Below are 25,378 nucleotides of genomic sequence, written 5' to 3'. Positions count from 1 at the left end.
CATATTATATACTGGACTCTACTGTCAGTTTGGTACGTATTATATTATATACTGGACTCACTGTCAGTTTGGTACATATCATATTATATACTGGACTCTACTGTCAGTTTGGTACGTATCATATTATATACTGGACTCTACTGTCAGTTTGGTACGTATCATATCATATTATATACTGGACTCTACTGTCAGTTTGGTACGTATTATATTATATACTGGACTCTACTGTCAGTTTGGTACGTATCATATTATATACCGGACCCTACTGTCAGTTTGGTACGTATCATATTATATACTGGACTCTACTGTCAGTTTGGTACGTATCATATTATATACCGGACTCTACTGTCAGTTTGGTACGTATCATATTATATACTGGACTCTACTGTCAGTTTGGTACGTATCATATTATATTATATACTGGACTCTACTGTCAGTTTGGTACGTATCATATTATATACTGGACTCTACTGTCAGTTTGGTACGTATCATATTATATTATATACTGGACTCTACTGTCAGTTTGGTACGTATCATATTATATACCGGACTCTACTGTCAGTTTGGTACGTATCATATTATATACCAGACCCTACTGTCAGTTTGGTACGTATCATATTATATACTGGACTCTACTGTCAGTTTGGTACGTATCATATTATATACTGGACTCTACTGTCAGTTTGGTACGTATCATATTATATACTGGACTCTACTGTCAGTTTGGTACGTATCATATTATATACCGGACCCTACTGTCAGTTTGGTACGTATCATATTATATACCGGACTCTACTGTCAGTTTGGTACGTATCATATTATATACCGGACTCTATTGTCAGTTTGGTACGTATCATATTATATACCGGACTCTACTGTCAGTTTGGTACGTATCATATTATATACTGGACTCTACTGTCAGTTTGGTACGTATCATATTATATACTGGACTCTACTGTCAGTTTGGTACGTATCATATTATATACTGGACTCTACTGTCAGTTTGGTACGTATCATATCATATTATATACTGGACACTACTGTCAGTTTGGTACGTATTATATTATATACCGGACTCTACTGTCAGTTTGGTACGTATCATATTATATACTGGACTCTACTGTCAGTTTGGTACGTATTATATTATATTATATACTGGACTCTACTGTCAGTTTGGTACGTATCATATCATATTATATACTGGACTCTACTGTCAGTTTGGTACGTATCATATTATATACTGGACTCTACTGTCAGTTTGGTACGTATCATATCATATTATATACTGGACTCTACTGTCAGTTTGGTACGTATCATATTATATACTGGACTCTACTGTCAGTTTGGTACGTATCATATTATATACTGGACTCTACTGTCAGTTTGGTACGTATCATATTATATACTGGACTCTACTGTCAGTTTGGTACGTATCATATTATATACTGGACTCTACTGTCAGTTTGGTACGTATCATATTATATACCAGACCCTACTGTCAGTTTGGTACGTATCATATTATATACTGGACTCTACTGTCAGTTTGGTACATATCATATTATATACTGGACTCTACTGTCAGTTTGGTACGTATCATATTATATACTGGACTCTACTGTCAGTTTGGTACGTATCATATTATATACCAGACCCTACTGTCAGTTTGGTACGTATCATATTATATACCAGACCCTACTGTCAGTTTGGTACGTATCATATTATATACTGGACTCTACTGTCAGTTTGGTACATATCATATTATATACTGGACTCTACTGTCAGTTTGGTACGTATCATATCATATTATATACTGGACTCTACTGTCAGTTTGGTACGTATCATATTATATACTGGACTCTACTGTCAGTTTGGTACGTATCATATTATATACTGGACTCTACTGTCAGTTTGGTACGTATCATATTATATACTGGACTCTACTGTCAGTTTGGTACGTATCATATTATATACCGGACCCTACTGTCAGTTTGGTACGTATCATATTATATACCGGACTCTACTGTCAGTTTGGTACGTATCATATTATATACCGGACTCTACTGTCAGTTTGGTACATATCATATTATATACCGGACTCTACTGTCAGTTTGGTACGTATCATATCATATTATATACCGGACTCTACTGTCAGTTTGGTACGTATCATATTATATACCGGACTCTACTGTCAGTTTGGTACGTATCATATTATATACTGGACTCTACTGTCAGTTTGGGACGTATCATATCATATTATATACCGGACTCTACTGTCAGTTTGGTACGTATCATATTATAGACTGGACTCTACTGTCAGTTTGGTACGTATCATATTATATACTGAACTCTACTGTCAGTTTGGTACGTATCATATTATATACCGGACCCTAGTGTCAGTTTGGTACGTATCATATAATATACCGGACTCTACTGTCAGTTTGGTACGTATCATATCATATTATATACTGGACTCTACTGTCAGTTTGGTACGTATCATATTATAGACTGGACTCTACTGTCAGTTTGGTACGTATCATATTATATACTGAACTCTACTGTCAGTTTGGTACGTATCATATCATATTATATACTGGACTCTACTGTCAGTTTGGTACGTATCATATTATATACTGGACTCTACTGTCAGTTTGGTACGTATCATATCATATTATATACTGGACTCTACTGTCAGTTTGGTACGTATCATATTATATACTGGACTCTACTGTCAGTTTGGTACGTATCATATTATATACTGGACTCTACTGTCAGTTTGGTACGTATCATATCATATTATATACTGGACTCTACTGTCAGTTTGGTACGTATCATATTATATACTGGACTCTACTGTCAGTTTGGTACGTATCATATTATATACTGGACTCTACTGTCAGTTTGGTACGCATCATATCATATTATATACTGGACTCTACTGTCAGTTTGGTACGTATCATATTATATACTGGACTCTACTGTCAGTTTGGTACGTATCATATCATATTATATACCGGACTCTACTGTCAGTTTGGTACGTATCATATTATATTATATTAAACACTAGACTGTAATTGGAAACAGACAGAGACACTCCTAGTGAATCTCATGTTGTGGAATGTACCTTACTTACAATTTGTTAGCATCACACAGTACCAGTACCAGTACCAGAGTAAGTAGGCTGTGAATATGCCTTTTCAGATAGTCAGATTAGGCTTGAATAGTGACTGTCCTTCACTTAGTGTTGTCAGGTGCTGTTTCTCTCTGTCTGACCCTCCTGTCCTCCTCAGAGGTGACCCAGACCCCGTGCAGTAACAGCAGGCCGTGTCCTGACGGAGGACCCTGTCTGGAGTACGGAGGAACCTACCTGTGTACCTGTCAGACAGGTGTGGCAGACCTAGATCACAGGGACTTCTATCCTCCCTATGGTAAGGGCCTACTGTCTTCTTCTTCTTCTTCACCTCCTCCTATTCCTTCTCCTCCACCTCCTCCTCCTCGTCCTCCTCCTCCTCCTTGTCCTCCTCTCCTCCTCCTTCTCCTCCTTCACCTCCTCCTCTTCCTTCTCCTCCACCTCTTCCTCCTCGTCCTCCTCCTCCTCCTCCTACTCATCCTCCTCTTCTTCTTCCTCCTCCTCTTCTTCTTGATCTTCATCCTCCTCCTCTTCTCCTGTTCCTCCTCCTCCTCTTCTTCTTCCTCCTCCATTTCCTTCTTCTGCTTCTTCCTCCTACTCCGCCTCCTCCTCCTCCTGCTCTTCCTCCTCCTTCTCTTCCTACTCCGCCTCCTCCTCCTGCTTCTTCCTCCTCCTCTTCCTCCTGATCTTCCTCCTCTTCTTCTTCCTCCTCCTTCTCTTCCTCTTCCTCCTCCTCCTCTTCCTTCTCCTCCACCTCCTCCTCCTCTTCCTCCTCCTCCTCCTCCTCCTCTTCCTCCTGATCTTCCTCCTCCTTCTCTCCTACCATGTGGTCCCAAGGAACAGGGCCCTCTGACTCTGTTCTATAGTGTTGCTGTACACCAGAGCCTGGTTACTATAGTGATAAACAAACTCTATGCCAGGCCAGTCTCTCGTGTCGATGCGGGTGGCTCGCCGTGTGTGTGAGAGTCACATTCACTGTTTAGGAAAGATAAATTGAAATAGGATTTATTCTGGAGTTGACTAATTGTGGAGATAATGTTTCAGCCCTGCCTGCCATGAAGTGACAGATCATCAATGTGTTTCTAATGACTGGACCGTGCCCACACTCTCACATTAAAGTTAGGAGGTTTTACCTTCCTCTGGTGTGTGTGTGTGTGTGTTGTGTGTGTGAGTTGTGATGGACTGCTGTCACGTCGGTGTGAGTGTGTGTTGTGATGGACTGCGGTCAAGTCGTTGTGTGTGTTTTCCAGTACAGCCTCGATCGGTCTGTGATTCGTCTCCGTGTCTGAACGGAGGCCACTGCTACGAGAGAGATGGAGGCTACACCTGCGAGTGCGAGCACGGATACAGAGGGAAGCACTGTGAGAAAGGTAGTATGACCACATGCTTTTACCCCATTACCCTTGGGAAACATTTACCCCATTACCCTTGGGAAACATTTACCCCATTACCCTTGGGAAACATTTATCCCATTACCCTTGGGAAACATTTATCCCATTACCCTTGGGAAACATTTACCCCATTACCCTGGGAAACATTTACCTATTTACCCCATTCTCCTGTGAAACATTTACCCCATTACCCTGGGAAACATTTACCTATTTACCATGGGAAACATTTACCCCATTCTACTGGGAAACATTTACCCCATTACCATGGGAAACATTTACTCCATTACCCTGGGAAACATTTACCCCATTACCCTGGGGAACATTTACCTATTTACCATGGGAAACATTTACCCCATTCTCCTGGGAAACATTTACCCCATTACCATGGGAAACATTTACCCCATTACCCTGGGAAACATTTACTCCATTATCCTGGGAAACATTTACCCCATTACCCTTGGGAAACATTTACCCCATTCTCCTGGGAAACATTTACCCCATTACCCTGGGAAACAATTACCCCATTCTCCTGGGAAACATTTACCCCATTACCATGGGAAACATTTACCCCATTACCCTGGGAAACATTTACTCCATTACCATGGGAAACATTTACCCCATTACCCTGGGAAACATTTACCCCATTCTCCTGGGAAACATTTACCCCATTATCCTGGGAAACATTTACCCCATTACCATGGGAAACATTTACCCCATTATCCTGGGAAACATTTACCCCATTACCATGGGAAACATTTACTCCATTACCCCTGGGAAACATTTACTCCATTACCCTGTGAAACATTTACCCCATTATCCTGGGAAACATTTACTCCATTACCCCTGGGAAACATTTACTCCATTACCCTGGGAAACATTTACCCCATTATCCTGGGAAACATTTACCCCATTATCCTGGGAAACATTTACCCCATTACCATGGGAAACATTTACTCCATTACCATGGGAAACATTTACTCCATTACCCTGGGAAACATTTAGCCTGTTTGCCTGGGAAACATTTACCCCATTACCCTGGGAAACATTTACCCCATTATCCTGGGAAACATTTACCCCATTATCCTGGGAAACATTTACCCCATTACCAAGGAAAACATTTACCCCATTACCCTGGGAAACATTTACTCCATTACCCTGGGAAACATTTACTCCATTACCCTGGGAAACATTTACTCCATTACCCTGGGAAACATTTACCCCATTATCCTGGGAAACATTTACCCCATTACCATGTAAAACATTTACCCCATTACCCTGGGGAACATTTACCTATTTACCATGGGAAACATTTACCCCATTCTCCTGGGAAACATTTACCCCATTACCATGGGAAACATTTACCCCATTACCCTGGGAAACATTTACTCCATTACCATGGGAAACATTTACCCCATTACCCTGGGAAACATTTACCCCATTCTCCTGGGAAACATTTACCCCATTATCCTGGGAAACATTTACCCCATTACCATGGGAAACATTTACCCCATTATCCTGGGAAACATTTACCCCATTATCCTGGGAAACATTTACCCCATTACCCTGGGAAACATTTACTCCATTACCCTGGGAAACATTTACCCCATTATCCATGGGAAACATTTACTCCATTACCCCTGGGAAACATTTACTCCATTACCCCGTGAAACATTTACCCCATTATCCTGGGAAACATTTACTCCATTACCCTGGGAAACATTTATCCCATTACCATGGGAAACATTTACTCCATTACCCCTGGGAAACATTTACTCCATTACCCTGGGAAACATTTACCCCATTATCCTGGGAACCATTTACCCCATTATCCTGGGAAACATTTACCCCATTACCATGGGAAACATTTACTCCATTACCCTGGGAAACATTTAGCTCCGTTACGCCTGGGAAACATTTACTCCATTACCCTGGGAAACATTTACTCCATTACCCATGGGAAACATTTACCCCATTACCCTGGGAAACATTTACCCCATTACCCTTGGGAAACATTTACCCCATTACCCTGGAAAACATTTACTCCATTACCCTGGGAAACATTTACTCCATTACCCTGGGAAACATTTACCCCATTACCCTGGGAAACATTTACTCCATTACCATGGGAAACATTTACTCCATTACCCTGGGAAACATTTAGCCTGTTTGCCTGGGAAACATTTACCCCATTACCCTGGGAAACATTTACCCAATTATCCTGGGAAACATTTACCCCATTATCCTGGGAAACATTTACTCCATTACCATGGGAAACATTTACCCCATTACCCTGGGAAACATTTACTCCATTACCCTGGGAAACATTTACTCCATTACCCTGGGAAACATTTACTCCATTACCCTGGGAAACATTTACTCCATTACCCTGGGAAACATTTACCCCATTATCCTTGGGAAACATTTACTCCTTGGGAAACATTTACCCCATTACCCTTGGGAAACATTTACTCCATTACCCTGGGAAACATTTAGCCTGTTTGGTCCTTTCCGGACTCCTAACTGGATCCAAACAGGGTTCTTCAAAGGGTTCTCCGATGGGGACAGCCGAAGAACCCTTTTAGGTTCTAGATAGCACCTTTTGTTCTAAGAGTGTACTGCAATAATTCCCCTCACACTGATTGATGTGAATATGTTTTCTCCTCCCCCAGTCAGACTCAATACCTGTGCCTCTGGCCCGTGTCGTAACGGAGGCTCCTGTAAAGAAGAGACAGGGAGCTTCCTGTGTGTCTGTCCATACAGGTTCACTGGAAAACACTGTGAAGTGGGTGAGTTCTCTCTCTCTCTCTCTCTCTCTCTCTCTCTCTCTCTCTCTCTCTCTCTCTCTCTCTCTCTCTCTCTCTCTCTCTCTCTCTCTCTCTCTCTCTCTCTCTCTCTCTCTCTCTCTCTCTCTCTCTCTCTCTCTCTCTCTCTCTCTCTCTCTCTCTCTCTCTCTCTCTCTCTCTCTCTCTCTCTCTCTCTCTCTCTCTCTCTCTCTCTCTCTCTCTCTCTCTCTCTCTCTCTCTCACACACACACACACACAGTGTTTCTGGTTACAGTAGAATTTGTTCATATTCATATTAGTAGGTCTGATTTGAGACTGAGTGTCATAAAAGCGTAGGGAAATAAATGGCAGTTCAAGGCCATGTGGCTCTTTCCATCTGTTTTTCTTCTTCGTTTGTTGTACTGTGTCCCACACGGCTGTAAGTCTACAGTATTTCTGGAGGGCAGTCAACTATTGCAGTCATCTCCTGTACAGTATGAAGCCACAGCTGGTTTGGGACAACTTACAATCACTTTCTTTTGATGAAGCCCATTTAATGTTTAATTAGATGAAGCAACTTCAAAACACACACACTCATGTACACACTCCACTCACACGAAAACACACACACACACATCATGGTTTACTGGAATTCATTGTGTGTGTGTGTGTGTGTGTGTGTGTGTGTGTGTGTGTGTGTGTGTGTGTGTGTGTGTGTGTGTGTGTGTGTGTGTGTGTGTGTGTGTCCGTGTGTGTCCGTGTGTGTCCGTGTGTGTCCGTGTGTGTCCGTGTGTGTCTGTGCGTGTGTGTCCAGGGAGGCCAGACCCGTGCTCCTCCAGCCCCTGTCTGAACGGAGGAACATGTTTCCACTACATCGGGAAGTACAAGTGTGAATGTTCCGGAGCCTTCCGCGGGAGACACTGTGACATCGGCAGGGGATCAGCACACGCCACAGCAGGTCAGCACAGACACACACACACACACACACACACACACACACACACACACACACACACACACACACACACACACACACACACACACACACACACACACACACACACACACACACACACACACACACACTTCAGTGGGAGACACTGTGACATCGGCAGGGGATCAGCACACGCCACAGCAGGTCAGATCAATCAAGCAAACAGATGTGTTTTATAAAGTCTTTTTTTTTTTTTCATAGAAAAGTCACAAAGTGCTTTATACGGTAACCCGGCCTAGAGCCTAAAGAACAATCCTATTCAGAAGGAAAAGCTTCCTTCGAGAAGGACGAGATCTTGAGAGGAACCAGACTCAGAGGGGACACTGTCATTTCGCAGCGATGCGCCAGACTATCAGACCGCAGTGCAATGAATAACACGCTACGAGTTTTAATGAGCCAAATGTGGTTACGTCGCCTCCTCGTTGTTTTCCCTGAGCGGGAGATGGGTATGACGGTATCCCTCTCAGCTCAAAGGAGTGATCCTCCCTCAAGATGACATTTAAACAGCTGTCTATCATAATAACATCATCTCAGCGCTGCCAAAGCCACATCGCCGACGTCTGTAATGTCGAGGAAGACGTGTAAAACGCTGATGACTGATGACTGGGGGGGGGGGACAGGAAACGGATAAATCTGGACCGAACAATGCACGTCTCTGTTACTATGGCTCTGTCATTGTAGTGGGTCACGTCTCTGTTACTATGGCTCTGTCGTTGTAGTGGGTCACGTCTCTGTTACTATGGCTCTGTCGTTGTAGTGGGTCACGTCTCTGTTACTATGGCTCTGTCGTTGTAGTGGGTCACGTCTCTGTTACTATGGCTCTGTCGTTGTAGTGGGTCACGTCTCTGTTACTATGGCTCTGTCGTTGTAGTGGGTCACGTCTCTGTTACTATGGCTCTGTCGTTGTAGTGGGTCACGTCTCTGTTACTATGGCTCTGTCATTGTAGTGGGTCACGTCTCTGTTACTATGGCTCTGTCATTGTAGTGGGTCACGTCTCTGTTACTATGGCTCTGTCATTGTAGTGGGTCACGTCTCTGTTACTATGGCTCTGTCATTGTAGTGGGTCACGTCTCTGTTACTATGGCTCTGTCATTGTAGTGGGTCACGTCTCTGTTACTATGGCTCTGTCATTGTAGTGGGTCACGTCTCTGTTACTATGGCTCTGTCATTGTAGTGGGTCACGTCTCTGTTACTATGGCTCTGTCATTGTAGTGGGTCACGTCTCTGTTACTATGGCTCTGTCATTGTAGTGGGTCACGTCTCTGTTACTATGGCTCTGTCATTGTAGTGGGTCACGTCTCTGTTACTATGGCTCTGTCATTGTAGTGGGTCACGTCTCTGTTACTATGGCTCTGTCATTGTAGTGGGTCACGTCTCTGTAACCATGTAGCTGTGTTGTCGTGTCTCTGTCTTCCAGACCTGGACTGTGTAACCATGTAGCTGTGTTGTCGTGTCTCTGTCTTCCAGACCTGGACTGTGTAACCATGTAGCTGTGTTGTCTCTCTGTCTTCCAGACCTGGACTGTGTAACCATGTAGCTGTGTTGTCGTGTCTCTATCTTCCAGACCTGGACTGTGTAACCATGTAGCTGTGTTGTCGTGTCTCTCTGTCTTCCAGACCTGGACTGTGTAACCATGTAGCTGTGTTGTCTCTATGTCTTCCAGACCTGGACTGTGTAACCATGTAGCTGTGTTGTCTCTATGTCTTCCAGACCTGGACTGTGTAACCATGTAGCTGTGTTGTCTCTATGTCTTCCAGACCTGGACTGTGTAACCATGTAGCTGTGTTGTCTCTATGTCTTCCAGACCTGGACTGTGTAACCATGTAGCTGTGTTGTCTCTATGTCTTCCAGACCTGGACTGTGTAACCATGTAGCTGTGTTGTCTCTATGTCTTCCAGACCTGGACTGTGTAACCATGTAGCTGTGTTGTCGTGTCTCTCTGTCTTCCAGACCTGGACTGTGTAACCATGTAGCTGTGTTGTCTCTCTGTCTTCCAGACCTGGACTGTGTAACCATGTAGCTGTGTTGTCTCTCTGTCTTCCAGACCTGGACTGTGTAACCATGTAGCTGTGTTGTCTCTCTGTCTTCCAGACCTGGACTGTGTAACCATGTAGCTGTGTTGTCTCACTGTCTTCCAGACCTGGACTGTGTAACCATGTAGCTGTGTTGTCTCTATGTCTTCCAGACCTGGACTGTGTAACCATGTAGCTGTGTTGTCGTGTCTCTGTCTTCCAGACCTGGACTGTGTAACCATGTAGCTGTGTTGTCTCTCTGTCTTCCAGACCTGGACTGTGGTTCCCCCCTGCAGGTGAAACATGCAGAGGTCCAGTTCTCCTCTACGTCACCAGGCTCCATGGCTCTGTACGTCTGCCACCCAGGATACACCCCCATGCCCAGGGCCACCCAGAGCATCTGTGGGGGGCAGGGCGCCTGGAGCCAACCCCCGGTCTGCCAGGGTCTGTATGGAGTAACACACAACACGTGTGTGTGTGTGTGTGTGTGTGTGTGTGCGTGCGTGCGTGCGTGCGTGCGTGCGTGCGTGCGTGCGTGCGTGCGTGCGTGCGTGCGTGCATTGGTCTGCGTGCATTGGTCAATATTGTCGTGTTTGGTTCACTGTACGCAAATGTTTACTTGTTTGTTTACTTGTCCCAGAGATCAACGAGTGTTTGTCCCAGCTGTGTCTGAATGGAGGGACGTGTAGAGACAGGGTGGCGACCTACCAGTGTGTATGTGACCAGGGCTTCAGTGGAAACCACTGCCAGACAGGTAGACTACACCTCTACTACACCTATATTACAACTCTACTACACCTCTACTACACCTCTACTACAGATATACTACACCTCTACTACACCTCTACTACAGATATACTACACCTCTACTACACCTCTACTACACCTCTACTACACCTCTATTACAACTCTACTACACCTCTACTACACATCTACTACACCTCTACTACACCTCTACTACAGATATACTACAGATATACTACACCTCTACTACACCTCTACTACACCTCTATTACACCTCTACCACAACCCTACTACACCTCTACTACACCTCTACTACACCTATACTACACCTCTACCACAACTCTACTACACCTCTACTACAACTCTACTACAACTCTACTACAACTCTACTACACATATACTACACCTCTACTACAACTCTACTACACCTCTACTACACCTCTACTACACCTCTACTACACCTCTACTACAACTCTACTACAACTCTACTACACATATACTACACCTCTGCTACAACTCTACTATAACTCTACTACAACTCTACTACACCTCTACTACACCTCTACTACAACTCTACTACAACTCTACTACAACTCTACTACAACTCTACTACACCTCTACTACACCTCTACTACAGATATACTACACCTCTACTACAACTCTACTACACCTCTACTACAACTCCACTACATCTCTACTACAGATATACTACACCTCTACTACACCTCTACTACAGATATACTACACCTCTACTATAACTCTACTACAGCTCTACTACAACTCTACTACACCTCTACACCTCTACTACACCTCTACTACACCTCTACTACACCTCTACTACAACTCTACTATAACTCTACTGCACCTCTACTATAACTCTACTACACCTCTACTACAACTCTACTACACCTCTACTACAGATATACTACACCTCTACTACAACTCTACTACACCTATACTACACCTCTACTACAACTCTACTACACCTCTACTACATCTATATTACAACTCTACTACACCTCTACTACACCTCTACTACACCTCTCACACTGTGTTTACTGTAGACCTATGCCATTAATCCATTGACATGATGCAATCTGTGTGTGTGTGTGTGTGTGTGTGTGTGTGTGTGTGTGTGTGTGTGTGTGTGTGTGTGTGTGTGTGTGTGTGTGTGTGTGTGTGTGTGTGTGTGTGTGTGTGTGTGTGTGTGTGTGTGTGTGTGTGTTAATGCCCTTACAGATGTGGATGAGTGTGTGTCGGAGCCCTGTAAACACGGAGGAACCTGTGAGGACCAGCCGGGATCCTACTACTGCCACTGCCAACAGGGTTTCATGGGACGAGACTGTGAAATAGGTACACGCAACATTCACTCATGGGGGGCTATTTGTATCTGGCGTCTCAGAGGTGCCCCCCCCCCCCGCCCGTGTCCATGTCGACCTTTCCATTATGCTCTAAAGCCTGAACTGATCTGGGATCAGGTGCCCCCCCCCCCCACCCCCACCCCCGTGTCCATGTCGACCTTTCCATTATGCTCTAAATCCTGTGCTGATCTGGGATCAGCATTCGTAACAACCCATAAGTTAAACCCCACTATTTTCTGCAGTCGAGGGCCCTACGTATTATAGGTGAGCTGTAAACCATAGTAACCCAGCCTGACTGGTTCTCTGTGTGACGTTGTGTCTCCAGAGCAGGACAGGTGTGAGTCCAGCCCCTGTCTGAACGGCGGGGTGTGTCGCGGCTACAGGCGGAGCCACCCGTGTCTCTGTAAAGAAGGCTTCTTCGGAGACCGCTGCCAGTCGTGTGAGTAGAGCTGAACCCTGTACATGTTTCTACACCCCTTTTTCTCCAGAAGTGTACACTCCCCGGTCGACGTCGTGGATTTTAAAAGGAACGGACTGGTGTGAGAAACACGATGGAAACTCACGTCAGACAATCCAGCGGGTTTATAAATGCATGAGGTGGGAGTGAACGAGTGCACATTTCCTGGACTGATGACTGCCTCATCAGTCTGTTGTGATGAACGGAACAGAGCACATTGTGGTGAAACCTGGTCTCTGTCTCCCCCTAGTGGAGAATCCCTGTGTACTGCAGCCGTGTGGGAACAGAGGCCTCTGCCACAGTAACAGGAGAGGGAACTACAGCTGTGCTTGCAGAGTGGGACACACAGGCAAGGACTGTGAGAGAGGTGAGTCTTTCCGTGGTATAATTCAAGAAACCCATTCAATTTAACTTTGAATCTCTAATGAATCTATCGATGAATCAATCGATTACTAATTGAATGTCCTATACACCAAGAGCCATGTTATATACCTTTTTGGCTGAGCTACAGTAAGTTGTGGTGTTAATACCAGGCTCTTCCTAAACACTGTTCCCAGACCTGTTGCCTCCCTCTGGTTTGCATGTATTATGGGTAGAGGAGGATGAGGTGGAGCTACGCTGGGACCTTCCGGATCCTTCCTCTCAGAGCCTGGTCAGTTTTATTTCAATATATTTTCCTATTATCCTTTTCATTTAACCAGGAAGTCCCATTGAGGTTCAAATACCTGGCCAAGAAGGACGGCTCGACAAGTAAACACATAGAGGATTCAAACAGTACAGTTCATTCACAGCACAGCGATCACATTCATATTATCAACAGCATGTATTCATCCAGACCTGAAGCAGATGTATATGTACTATAGACCAGAGCCCTATTCCCTACATAGTGCACTACTTTAGACCAGAGCCCTATGGCACCCTATTCCCTACATAGTGCACTACTATAGACCAGAGCCCTATTCCCTATATAGTGCACTACTATAGACCAGAGCCCTATTCCCTATATAGTGCACTACTATAGACCAGAGCCCTATGGCACCCTATTCCCTACATAGAGCTATGGCTTCTGGTCTAAAGTAGTGCACTATATAGGGAATAGGGCTCTGGTCTATAGTAGTGCACTATATAGGGAATAGGGTTCCATAGGGTTCTGGTCTAAAGTAGTGCACTATATAGGGAATAGGGCTCTGGTCTATAGTAGTGCACTATATATAGGGAATAGGGCTCTGGTCTATAGTAGTGCACTATGTAGGGAATGCAGGGCCGGCGTGTGCCATAGGGGGGCTCTGGTCTATAGTAGTGCACTGGGAGGGCCGGCATAGGGCACATGAGGGTGGGCCATGGGCTCGGAAAGGCCACGAGCAGCCTGTAACCTTCACCACCTGTAGTTCAGTGGCTTCGCTGTGACCTACGCCCCTCTGGGTCTCCCGGGCCGTGGCAGCGGGACCAGGAAGACGGACTTCCTGGACAAGAAGCAGTCCACCTATCAGCTGCAGGGCCTGGAGCCTGGCCTGCTATACAACATCTCTACCTTCTCGGTGAAACGAAACACCAACAGCGACGACATCAGCCAGCCAGCCATCGCTCTCATACGCACACGTGAGTGACACACTGCACGTGTCAGATGATGTCATTTGTTTACGTGTGTAGAAGAATAAGGCTGTTTACACATCGGCAGCACAATTCTGATATTGTTTCCGCTAATTTATTATTATTATTATTTTATTATGTTATTTCGACCACATCAGATCTTATTCAGCGTTGATCTGATTGGTCAAAAGACCAGTTAGTGGAAATAATATCAGAATTGGGCTGCCTGTGTAAACACGCTCTGTTCGTGCTATTTGATATCTGTGTGACTTACCAAAATGTGTGTGTGTGTGTGTGTGTGTGTGTGTGTGTGTGTGTGTGTGTGTGTGTGTGTGTGTGTGTGTGTGTGTGTGTGTGTGTGTGTGTGTGTGTGTGTGTGTGTGTGTGTGTGTGTGTGTCTGTGTGTTACAATTGACGTGTGTGTGTGTGTGCGTGTTACAATTGACGTGTGTGTGTGTGTGTGCGTGTGCGTGTGTGTGTGTGTGTGTGTGTGTGTGTGTCTGTGTGTTACAATTGACGTGTGTGTGTGTGTGCGTGTTACAATTGACGTGTGTGTGTGTGTGTGCGTGTGCGTGTGTGTGCGTGTGTGCGTGTGTGTGCAAGCCTCTGTGTGACTGCGTGCGTTTGTTAATTGACCTGTATCTCTCTCTGTCAGGGCCGCGGCGGGTGGATCAGCTGCAGGTTGTCAACGTGTCATCCTCCCAGGTTTGGCTGCGGTGGCTGGTGCAGGCTGCTCGTCACGCAGCTGTCAGCCAAGTGCGCCTCTCCCTGGTCTCCTCGGACGGCAGTGGCGCTCGCACCGCCCTGGTCAACGCCAGTACCATGGAGTACGCATTCAGGTATGGAACCCAGGACTCCCGTGGGAAAAACAGCTGGACGTAAATTAATCAAATGAGGTCAGGCTTTCCTCTACCACTATCAGTATGTCCAGACTGCAATGCCGATTTTGACCACATGGTGGCAGTGTATACCTGCTGTCAGAGATGCATTGCATTACCGATTTCCTCCAGCCATGTCTTAAGTTCCAACGCTGATAAACCTCCACAGAACACAGTAGAATAGAACAAGGTTTTTTGGGGTTATTTTTTACATGATATATATATATATATACGGATATATGTCTGTGTGTGTGTGTGTGTGTGTGTGTGTGTGTGTGTGTGTGTGTGTGTGTGTGTGTGTGTGTGTGTGTGTGTGTGTGTGTGTGTGTGTGTGTGTGTGCGTGTGTTTCTCCCCTTCAGTTCTCTGCTCCCCGGTCAAATGTACACGGTGGACGTTCTAACTCAGAGTGGGATCGGACCAGACGAGTCACCCTCCACCAGTCACTCTGCTGGACCGCTGCAAGTCTGGACCCGTATGTCATCATGTCTCATACGTCAATCAATCAAATGTTATTTATAAAGCCCTTTTTACATCAGCTGATATCTCAAAGTGATGTACAGAAACCCAGCCTGAAACCCCCAAACAGCAAGCAATGTAGGTGTAGAAACACGGTGGCTAGGAAAAACTCCCTGGAAAAGGAGGAACCTAGGTAGAAACCTAGAGAGGAACCAGGCTCTGAGGGGTGGCCTAAAACACCACAATAGCAAGCAATGCAGAGACAGAAGCTCAATGAACCTCAATAATTCACTATGCATTTGTTAAGCGTCTGGAAAAATCCCCATCCTCACATGAATAGTCCTAGGCCACCAAACAAATCAAATAACCTGGAGACGAGACCTTAAAATGACCGCCCAAATTAGAAAACAGAGAGTTAAACTGCTATAGACTGTATAGAGTTAAACTATAGACTGTACAGAGAGTTAAACTATAGACTGTACAGAGAGTTAAACTGTAGACTGTACAGAGAGTTAAACTATAGACTGTATAGAGAGTTAAACTATAGATTGTATAGAGAGTTAAACTATAGACTGTAGAGAGAGTTAAACTATAGACTGTATAGAGAGTTAAACTATAGACTGTACAGAGAGTTAAACTATAGACTGTACAGAGAGTTAAACTATAGACTGTACAGAGAGTTAAACTATAGACTGTACAGAGAGTTAAACTATAGACTGCATGTAGATTCCCTCTCTGTGCTGGTGTAACATAGTTAGAAATGCATCCCTTGTTTATTGTGAGTTTCTCCTAAATGTTTGTTACCCTGAGTTTATCCTACCCTGAGTTCATCCTACCCTGAGTTCATCCTACCCTGAGTTTATCCTATCCTGAATTTATCCTATCCTGAGTTTATCCTATCCTGAGTTATCCTACCCTGATTTTATCCTAACCTGAATTTATCCTATCCTGAGTTTATCCTAACCTGAATTTATCCTATCCTGAATTTATCCTATCCTGAGTTTATCCTAACCTGAATTTATCCTATCCTGAGTTTATCGTAACCTGAATTTATCCTATCCTGAGTTTATCCTAACCTGAATTTATCCTATCCTGAGTTTATCCTACCCTGAGTGCTCTACTCTATTCCCTGTCTGTTCTGGCTATCCTGATGACATTGACCATCTCCCCCCCCCCCCCTCCATAGGGCCCCTCCCCCCTCAGAACCTGTCTCTGTCCCATGTGACCTCCAACTCTGCCCTGGTGACGTGGGACCACCATCCCAGGAACCTGCCAGACGGCTTCGTGGTCAATGTGACGCGAGGCCTGAGCACCCGGAGTCGTTTCCTACCCAATGGGAAGTTAGAGACGTATACCCTGAGAGAGCTTTCTCCGGGACAGCACTACCACCTAGTCCTCATGGCTGTTAGGAACACAGGACAGGAACAGATCCACAGTGTACCACAACACCTGGCCTTCACCACATGTGAGTGCTCTGTTTCCACTACCGTACTACGAGCTTCTGCTATAACATGCCCATTCAATAGGACTGAGATTTCACATTGTTAAGCTCTGAGGACACACCAGAATGAGACAGGAACCAACTCAACACTTTTACGATCTGGGACTGTCTTATTTGGCTGTTTCAGTCCTCTGGACAGAAAGCCCTCTGAGTCTGGTTCCTTTCTAGGTTTCTTCCTATAAGAAAGGGCTATATAGAGCTATATAAGGGCTATATAAGGGCTATATAAGGGCTATATAAGGGCTATATAAGGGCTATATAGGGCTATATAAGGGCTATATAAGGGCTGTATAAGGGCTATATAGGGCTATATAGGGGCTATATAAGGCTATATAAGGGCTATATAAGGGCTATATAGGGGATGTATAAGGGCTGTATAAGGGCTATATAAGGGCTATATAAGGGCTATATAAGGGCTATATAGGGCTATATAAGGGCTATATAAGGGCTATATAGGGCTATATAAGGGCTATATAAGGGCTATATAAGGGCTATATAGGGCTATATAAGGGCTATATAAGGGCTATATAGGGCTGTATAAGGGCTATATAGGGCTATATAAGGGCTATATAGGGCTATATAGGGCTGTATAAGGCTATATAAGGGCTGTATAAGGCTATATAAGGGCTATATAAGGCTATATAAGGGCTATATAGGGCTATATAGAGCTATATAAGGGCTATATAGAGCTATATAAGGGCTATATAGAGCTATATAAGGGCTATATAAGGGCTATATAAGGGCTATATAAGGGCTATATAAGGGCTATATAAGGGCTATATAGGGCTATATAAGGGCTATATAAGGGCTATATAAGGGCTATATAAGGGCTATATAAGGGCTATATAAGGGCTATATAAGGCTATATAGGGGCTATATAGGGCTATATAAGGGCTATATAAGGGCTATATAAGGGCTATATAGGGCTATATAAGGGCTATATAGGGCTATATAAGGGCTATATAGGGCTATATAAGGGCTATATAAGGGCTATATAAGGGCTATATAAGGGCTATATAAGGGCTATATAAGGGCTATATAGGGCTATATGGGGATATATCAGGGCTATATAGGGCTATATAAGGGCTATATAGGGCTATATAAGGGCTATATAAGGGCTATATAAGGGCTATATAAGGGCTATATAGGGGCTATATAAGGGCTATATAAGGGCTATATAGGGCTATATAAGGGCTATATAAGGGCTATATAAGGGCTATATAAGGGCTATATAAGGGATATATAGGGCTATATAAGGGCTATATAAGGGCTATATAGGGCTATATAAGGCTATATAAGGGCTATATAGGGCTATATAAGGGCTATATAAGGGCTATATAGGGCTATATAAGGGCTATATAAGGGCTATATAGGGCTATATAAGGGCTATATAAGGGCTATATAAGGGCTATATAAGGGATATATAGGGCTATATAAGGGCTATATAAGGGATATATAGGGCTATATAAGAGCTATATAAGGGCTATATAAGGGATATATAAGGGATATATAAGGGATATATAGGGCTATATAAGGGCTATATAGGGCTATATAAGGGCTATATAAGGGCTATATAAGGGCTATATAAGGGCTATATAAGGGCTATATAGGGCTATATAGGGCTATATAAGGGCTATATAGGGCTATATAAGGGCTATATAAGGCTATATAAGGCTATATAGGACTATATAAGGGCTATATAAGACTATATAGGGCTATATAAGGGCTATATAAGGGCTATATAGGGGATATATAAGGGCTATATAAGGGCTATATAAGGCTATATAAGGGCTATATAGGGCTATATAAGGGCTATATAGGGGCTATATAGGGGATATATCAGGGCTATATAAGGGCTATATAGGGCTATATAGGGGCTATATAGGGCTATATAAGGGCTATATAAGGGCTATATAAGGGCTATATAAGGCTATATAAGGCTATATAGGGCTATATAAGGGCTATATAAGGGCTATATAAGGGCTATATAGAGCTATATAAGGGCTATATAGGGCTATATAAGGGCTATATAAGGGCTATATAAGGCTATATAAGGCTATATAAGGGCTATATAAGGGCTATATAGGGCTATATAAGGGCTATATAAGGGCTATATAGGGCTATATAAGGCTATATAATGGCTATATAAGGCTATATAAGGGCTATATAGGGCTATATAAGGGCTATATAAGGGCTATATAGGGATATATAAGGGCTATATAAGGGCTATATAGGGCTATATAAGGGCTATATAAGGCTATATAGGGGCTATATAAGGGCTATATAGAGCTATATAGGGCTATATAAGGGCTATATAAGGGCTATATAAGGGCTATATAGGGGCTATATAAGGGCTATATAAGGGCTATATAGGGGCTATATAGGGCTATATAAGGGCTATATAAGGCTATATAAGGGCTATATAAGGCTATATAAGGGCTATATAAGGGCTATATAAGGGCTATATAGGGCTATATATAGGGCTATATAAGGCTATATAAGGACTATATAAGGACTATATAGGGCTATATAAGGGCTATATAAGGGCTATATAGGGCTATATAAGGGCTATATAAGGGCTATATAAGGGCTATATAAGAGCTATATAAGGGCTATATAAGGGCTATATAGGACTATATAAGGGCTATATAAGGGCTATATAAGGGCTATATAAGGGCTATATAAGGCTATATAAGGGCTATATAAGGGCTATATAGGGGCTATATAAGGGCTATATAAGGGCTATATAAGGGCTGTATAAGGGCTATTTAAGGGCTATATAAATAAATTTGATTTGATTTGATTCCTAGGTTCCTGCCTTCTAGGGAGTTTTTCCTTGCTGCCGTTTTTAGGCTGGCTATCTGTAAAACACTGTGTGGTTTTAGGCTGGGTATCTGTAAAGCACTTTGGGGGTTTTAGGCCGGGTATCTGTAAAGCACTGTGTGGTTTTAGGCCGGGTATCTGTAAAGCACTGTATGATTTTTGGCCGGGTATCTGTAATACACTATGTGGTTTTAGGCCGGGTATCTGTAAAACACTGTGTGGTTTTAGGCTGGGTATCTGTAAAGCACTATGTGGTTTTAGGCTGGGTATCTGTAAAGCACTGTGTGGTTTTAGGCCGGGTATCTGTAAAGCACTGTGTGGTTTTAGGCTGGGTATCTGTAAAGCACTGTGTGATTTTAGGCTGGGTATCTGTAAAGCACTGTGTGGTTTTAGGCCGGGTATCTGTAAAGCACTGTGTGATTTTAGGCCGGGTATCTGTAAAACACTGTGTGGTTTTAGGCCGGGTATCTGTAAAACACTGTGTGGTTTTAGGCTGGGTATCTGTAAAGCACTGTGTGGTTTTAGGCTGGGTATCTGTAAAACACTGTGTGGTTTTAGGCCGGGTATCTGTAAAGCACTGTGTGGTTTTAGGCTGGGTATCTGTAAAACACTGTGTGGTTTTAGGCCGGGTATCTGTAAAACACTGTGTGGTTTTAGGCCGGGTATCTGTAAAACACTGTGTGGTTTTAGGCCGGGTATCTGTAAAGCACTGTGTGGTTTTAGGCCGGGTATCTGTAAAGCACTGTGTGGTTTTAGGCCGGGTATCTGTAAAGCACTTTGTGACAACTGCTGATGTTAAAAGGGCTTTATAAAATATATTTGATTGATTGATTTCTCTTTCACTACATGATCATGATCAATTAACTTTACCTCTCACAAACAACAACAACTCTTTCTCTTTGTGTATTTCCTCTGGATCGCCAGTACCGCTGGAGGAGCGATGGGGAGGGAGGAAGAGGGAGAGACCGTCTGTCGTGGGCCCTGGGAGTCATACACTAGCCCCGTCTGAACCTCAGGACCTGGGGGTAGCTGGAGAGAGAGAGCACTCTGAAGACATGCCCAGGTGAGAGAGAGAGAGAGAGAGAGAGCACTCTGAAGACATGCCCAGGTGAGAGAGAGAGAGAGAGAGAGAGAGAGCACTCTGAAGACATGCCCAGGTGAGAGAGAGAGAGAGAGAGAGAGAGCACTCTGAAGACATGCCCAGGTGAGAGAGAGAGAGAGAGAGAGAGAGCACTCTGAAGACATGCCCAGGTGAGAGAGAGAGAGAGAGAGAGAGAGAGCACTCTGAAGACATGCCCAGGTGAGAGAGAGAGAGAGAGAGAGAGCACTCTGAAGACATGCCCAGGTGAGAGAGAGAGAGAGAGAGAGAGAGAGAGAGAGAGAGAGAGAGAGAAAAAGAGAGAGAAAGAGAGAGAGAGAGAGAGAGAGAGAGAGAGAGAGAGAGAGAGAGAGAGAGAGAGAGAGAGAGAGAGAGAGAGAGGAGAGAGAGCGCACTCTGAAGGGATGCCCAGGTGAGAGAGAGTGAGACAGAGACTCAGACCCTGGCTGCAGAGAGAGAGAGAGCACTCTGAAGACATGCCCAGGTGAGGGAGAGAGAGAGAGAGAGAGAGAGAGAGAGGAGAGGTCACGGTCAGATGAGCTCCTGCATTTTTCAGCATTTTCTTTAAAAAAGATACATTTAGAGTTAGATAAACTTGGATTTTTTGTCAGGAACACATACAGGATGCTACCCTCTACAACATAACCCTCACTTCAAATCAAAACTCAAAACCTACAACCTTATTTTGGACGGAATTACGGAATCACCTGAAAATTTCACAAATACCAAGGATTATACAGCAAATCCTCTGGAAAACAACAGAAACCTGAAAACACCACCCAACCTGGAACTGAGTGAGTAATGTTTAGTCTGAAACTATATTCTATTTCCAAAAGCCAAGAAGAAAAATACATGACATTACTTTATAAGGACTGAATGGTAACATAATTCTGCCAAGCTTGATACAAATTCAACTAGCACTTAAGTGTCAAGTGAGAGGTGTCAAAGCCCATTAGCCCAACAATGGCAGGAGAGTCGAATAGTCTACCCCAACCAAATGGAGAGGCCTTAGAAGCTGCCTCCCGCTGTTCAGAGGTAATTAAAATACAGTACCCTGGGATTGCAAAGAATGATAAGGCAAGAAAAGATCACAAAATGAAGCTCCTTATGGAAAATCAAGAGACACTTTTTGCTGACTATTACAAAAATGGGAACATCAGCAACCTTATCTTCCACACAAACCATCCAGTGGCATGGCACAGTGCTATATTAGCACACTACCCCTCTGTTAAGAGAGGGGGGATTAACGAGGGGTGGAAACCCAGGATACTTGACAACGAGGACTCTGAGTCAGCTAATATAAATCTATATAAGTCTGGAACAGTATTGGTACAGGGCAATCACAAACAGTTTCAGCTGGACTTTCATCTAATCAAAGAATTAGCCCAGCAGGAGAAGCTCTCCCTTGATAAAGATACCCCCACCCAAAGCGGGTCAGACCAGACGTCTTCATCATATAATCACACAGACGAGCAACCCTCAGCAGACAGTCTACCTCCCAGTACAGAGTACTTCTCCCTCATTGAAATGAAGGATAAATTCACCCAGCTGGAGGTAAGGCAGGTGGAGCTGGAACAGCAGGTGATCACACTCCAGTCAGCACAGACCCAGACAACAGTCCAGCACAACAACACCCCCTTAACCAGACCTGGAGAGCTGGAGGTGGAGAAAGACATATCTGCACTATGGACAGTGGTGAGACAACATCAACAGGAGAAAGAGCAGAAGCAGGAGCAGAACAGAGCACTAGAGGAGAGGATCAGACTACAGGAGGAGAGGGAGAGGGGGATGGAGGAGAGGATCAGACTGCTGGAGGAGAGGTTGAGGGGGATGGCATGTGACAGAGAACAACCCACTAGGGAGGTGGTCATCCCCACAGAGACGCCAGCAGAACAGCCCACCTCAGCACCGGACAAAAGTCTCGACACCACAGCAGAACAGTCCACACCAGACCCTGACCATAGAAACGACATCACAACAGAACAGACAAAAGAAAAACCCCAAGCCCAGCAGCTCTCACCCCCCCTGAGCACCCCACCTGTCAGCCACCCTGATAGCCCTCCTGACAACCCCCCCAGACCCACTGAGGACAAACACAAGACACAGATTGTCCTTCTTATGGACTCAAATGGGAAATATATAGAAGAAAAAAAACTTTTTCCCAAACACAGTGTGTCTAAACTCTGGTGTCCAAACACCCAGCGCGCCCTAGACCTTCTGTCTGAGGACAAACTAGGCTCACCTAGCCACATAATAATACACACAGGCACAAACGACCTGAGAGCACAGCAGGAAAGGGTGGCCACAGCACTGAAGGGAGTGATTGAAAAAGCTTCTTCTACTTTCCCCAACGCACAAGTGGTTATCTCCACCCTGCTACCACGAAAAGACTTCCACCCTGCTACAATACAGCGGGTAAACGCAAGCATTTCCCGTGACTGTGCCTCAAAACCAAATGTTTTCCTGGCCCACCACTCCACCCTGGACTTGAACAGCCTCTATGACCAGGTCCACCTCTACAAGGCAGCAGTGCCCACCTTTGCCCGGACTCTAAAGGACATCGCTCTCAAACGCAGCCCCAACACTTCACACAGGAGCAACAGATCAATAGACACCCCACCCAGACCAGCGAGACACCCTCCAAGACCTTCAGGACCCCCCCCTGGACCTCCACATAGAGGACCCACGCCAAGAGGACCTACATCCAGACCACAGCACCCCCAGACACACCCCCACCCCAACCAATCAACACCCCCCCACATCAACCATGCCCACACCCAATTTAGGCCCCCTCAGATCAGACCCATGCCACTCCTGCCCACCCCATGCACCCCACCCCCGCAAAGAGGGCATCAACATGGAAGTCACACATACGCCCAGGTAGTGAGCGGGCAAACAGGCCCAACCCCCACTCTTACACTCGCCCAAGCCAACGGCATGTACCAGATGCTCAGCAGGCTCTGCTCACACTTACTGGCCTGAGGCCAAACCACACGGCCAACAACATTGGACACTTCATGGAACAAAAAGCCTTCACTATATCATCCTGGAATATCCAAGGCCTGAGGTCATCTGCCTTTGGCCTAAAGAGCAGGAACCCGGACTTCACCAAAGAAATCGGTAATGCAGACATTGTCATCCTGCAAGAAACCTGGTACAGAGGAGACGGACCCACTGGTTGCCCTCTAGGTTACAGAGAACTGGTAGTCCCATCCACCAAACTACCAGGTGTGAAACAGGGAAGGGACTCAGGGGGAATGCTAATTTGGTATAGAGCAGACCTAACTCACTCCATTAAATTAATCAAAACAGGAACATTTTACATTTGGCTAGAAATTCAAAAGGAAATTATCTTAACAGAGAAAAATGTCCTCCTGTGTGCTACCTATATCCCCCCACTAGAATCCCCATACTTTAATGAAGACAGCTTCTCCATCCTGAATGAGGAAATCAATCATTTCCAGGCCCAGGGACATGTATTAGTCTGTGGCGACCTAAATGCCAGAACTGGACAAGAACCTGACACCCTCAGCACACAGGGGGACAAACACCTACCTGGAGGTGACAGCATTCCCTCCCCCATATGCCCCCCTAGGCACAACTATGACAACATAACCAACAAAAACGGGTCACAACTCCTGCAGCTCTGTCGCACGCTGGGTATGTACATAGTCAATGGTAGGCTTCGAGGGGACTCCTATGGTAGGTTCACCTATAGCTCATCTCTTGGCAGTAGCACTGTAGACTACTTTATCACTGACCTCAACCCAGAGTCTCTCAGAGCGTTCACAGTCAGCCCACTGACACCCCTATCAGACCACAGCAAAATCACAGTCTACTTGAACAGAGCAATACTCAATCATGAGGCATCAAAGCCAAAGGAACTGAGTAACATTAAGAAATGCTATAGATGGAAGGAATGCAGTTTGGAAACCTACCAAAAAACAATTAGACAACAGCAAATTCAATCCCTTTTAGACAACTTCCTGGGTAAAACGTTCCACTGCAATAGTGAAGGTGTAAACTTGGCAGTAGAAAATCTTAACAGTATATTTGACCTCTCCGCTTCCCTATCAAACCTAAAAATCTCAAATAGAAAAACGAAGAAAATGAACAACAATGACAAATGGTTTGATGACGAATGCAAAAATCTAAGAAATAAATTGAGAAACCTGTCCAAC

The 25,378-nt window shown here is 44.5% G+C and overlaps 1 protein-coding gene across 2 annotated transcripts in view; it reads left to right on the top strand.

The window, feature by feature from the left end:
- Positions 1-25,378, top strand: part of LOC139539406 (sushi, nidogen and EGF-like domain-containing protein 1) — a 111,680-nt gene that overhangs the window by 65,176 nt on the left and 21,126 nt on the right. For both annotated transcript variants that reach the window (XM_071342309.1, XM_071342308.1), the window contains 15 exons: positions 3,288-3,425; positions 4,378-4,497; positions 7,188-7,304; positions 8,095-8,238; positions 10,558-10,731; positions 10,928-11,041; positions 12,271-12,384; positions 12,718-12,831; positions 13,100-13,216; positions 13,407-13,501; positions 14,238-14,448; positions 15,095-15,278; positions 15,678-15,790; positions 16,961-17,239; positions 21,023-21,161. In XM_071342309.1, coding sequence (XP_071198410.1) covers positions 3,288-3,425; positions 4,378-4,497; positions 7,188-7,304; positions 8,095-8,238; positions 10,558-10,731; positions 10,928-11,041; positions 12,271-12,384; positions 12,718-12,831; positions 13,100-13,216; positions 13,407-13,501; positions 14,238-14,448; positions 15,095-15,278; positions 15,678-15,790; positions 16,961-17,239; positions 21,023-21,161 — 2,173 coding nt within the window. The remainder of the gene's footprint in view (positions 1-3,287; positions 3,426-4,377; positions 4,498-7,187; positions 7,305-8,094; positions 8,239-10,557; positions 10,732-10,927; positions 11,042-12,270; positions 12,385-12,717; positions 12,832-13,099; positions 13,217-13,406; positions 13,502-14,237; positions 14,449-15,094; positions 15,279-15,677; positions 15,791-16,960; positions 17,240-21,022; positions 21,162-25,378) is intronic.

Source organism: Salvelinus alpinus, chromosome 15 (genome assembly GCF_045679555.1).
Source record: "Salvelinus alpinus chromosome 15, SLU_Salpinus.1, whole genome shotgun sequence".
NCBI classification, from domain to species: domain Eukaryota; kingdom Metazoa; phylum Chordata; class Actinopteri; order Salmoniformes; family Salmonidae; genus Salvelinus; species Salvelinus alpinus.
The sequence above is the reverse complement of the archived record's forward strand: the minus strand, read 5'-3'. Positions and strand labels throughout refer to the sequence as shown.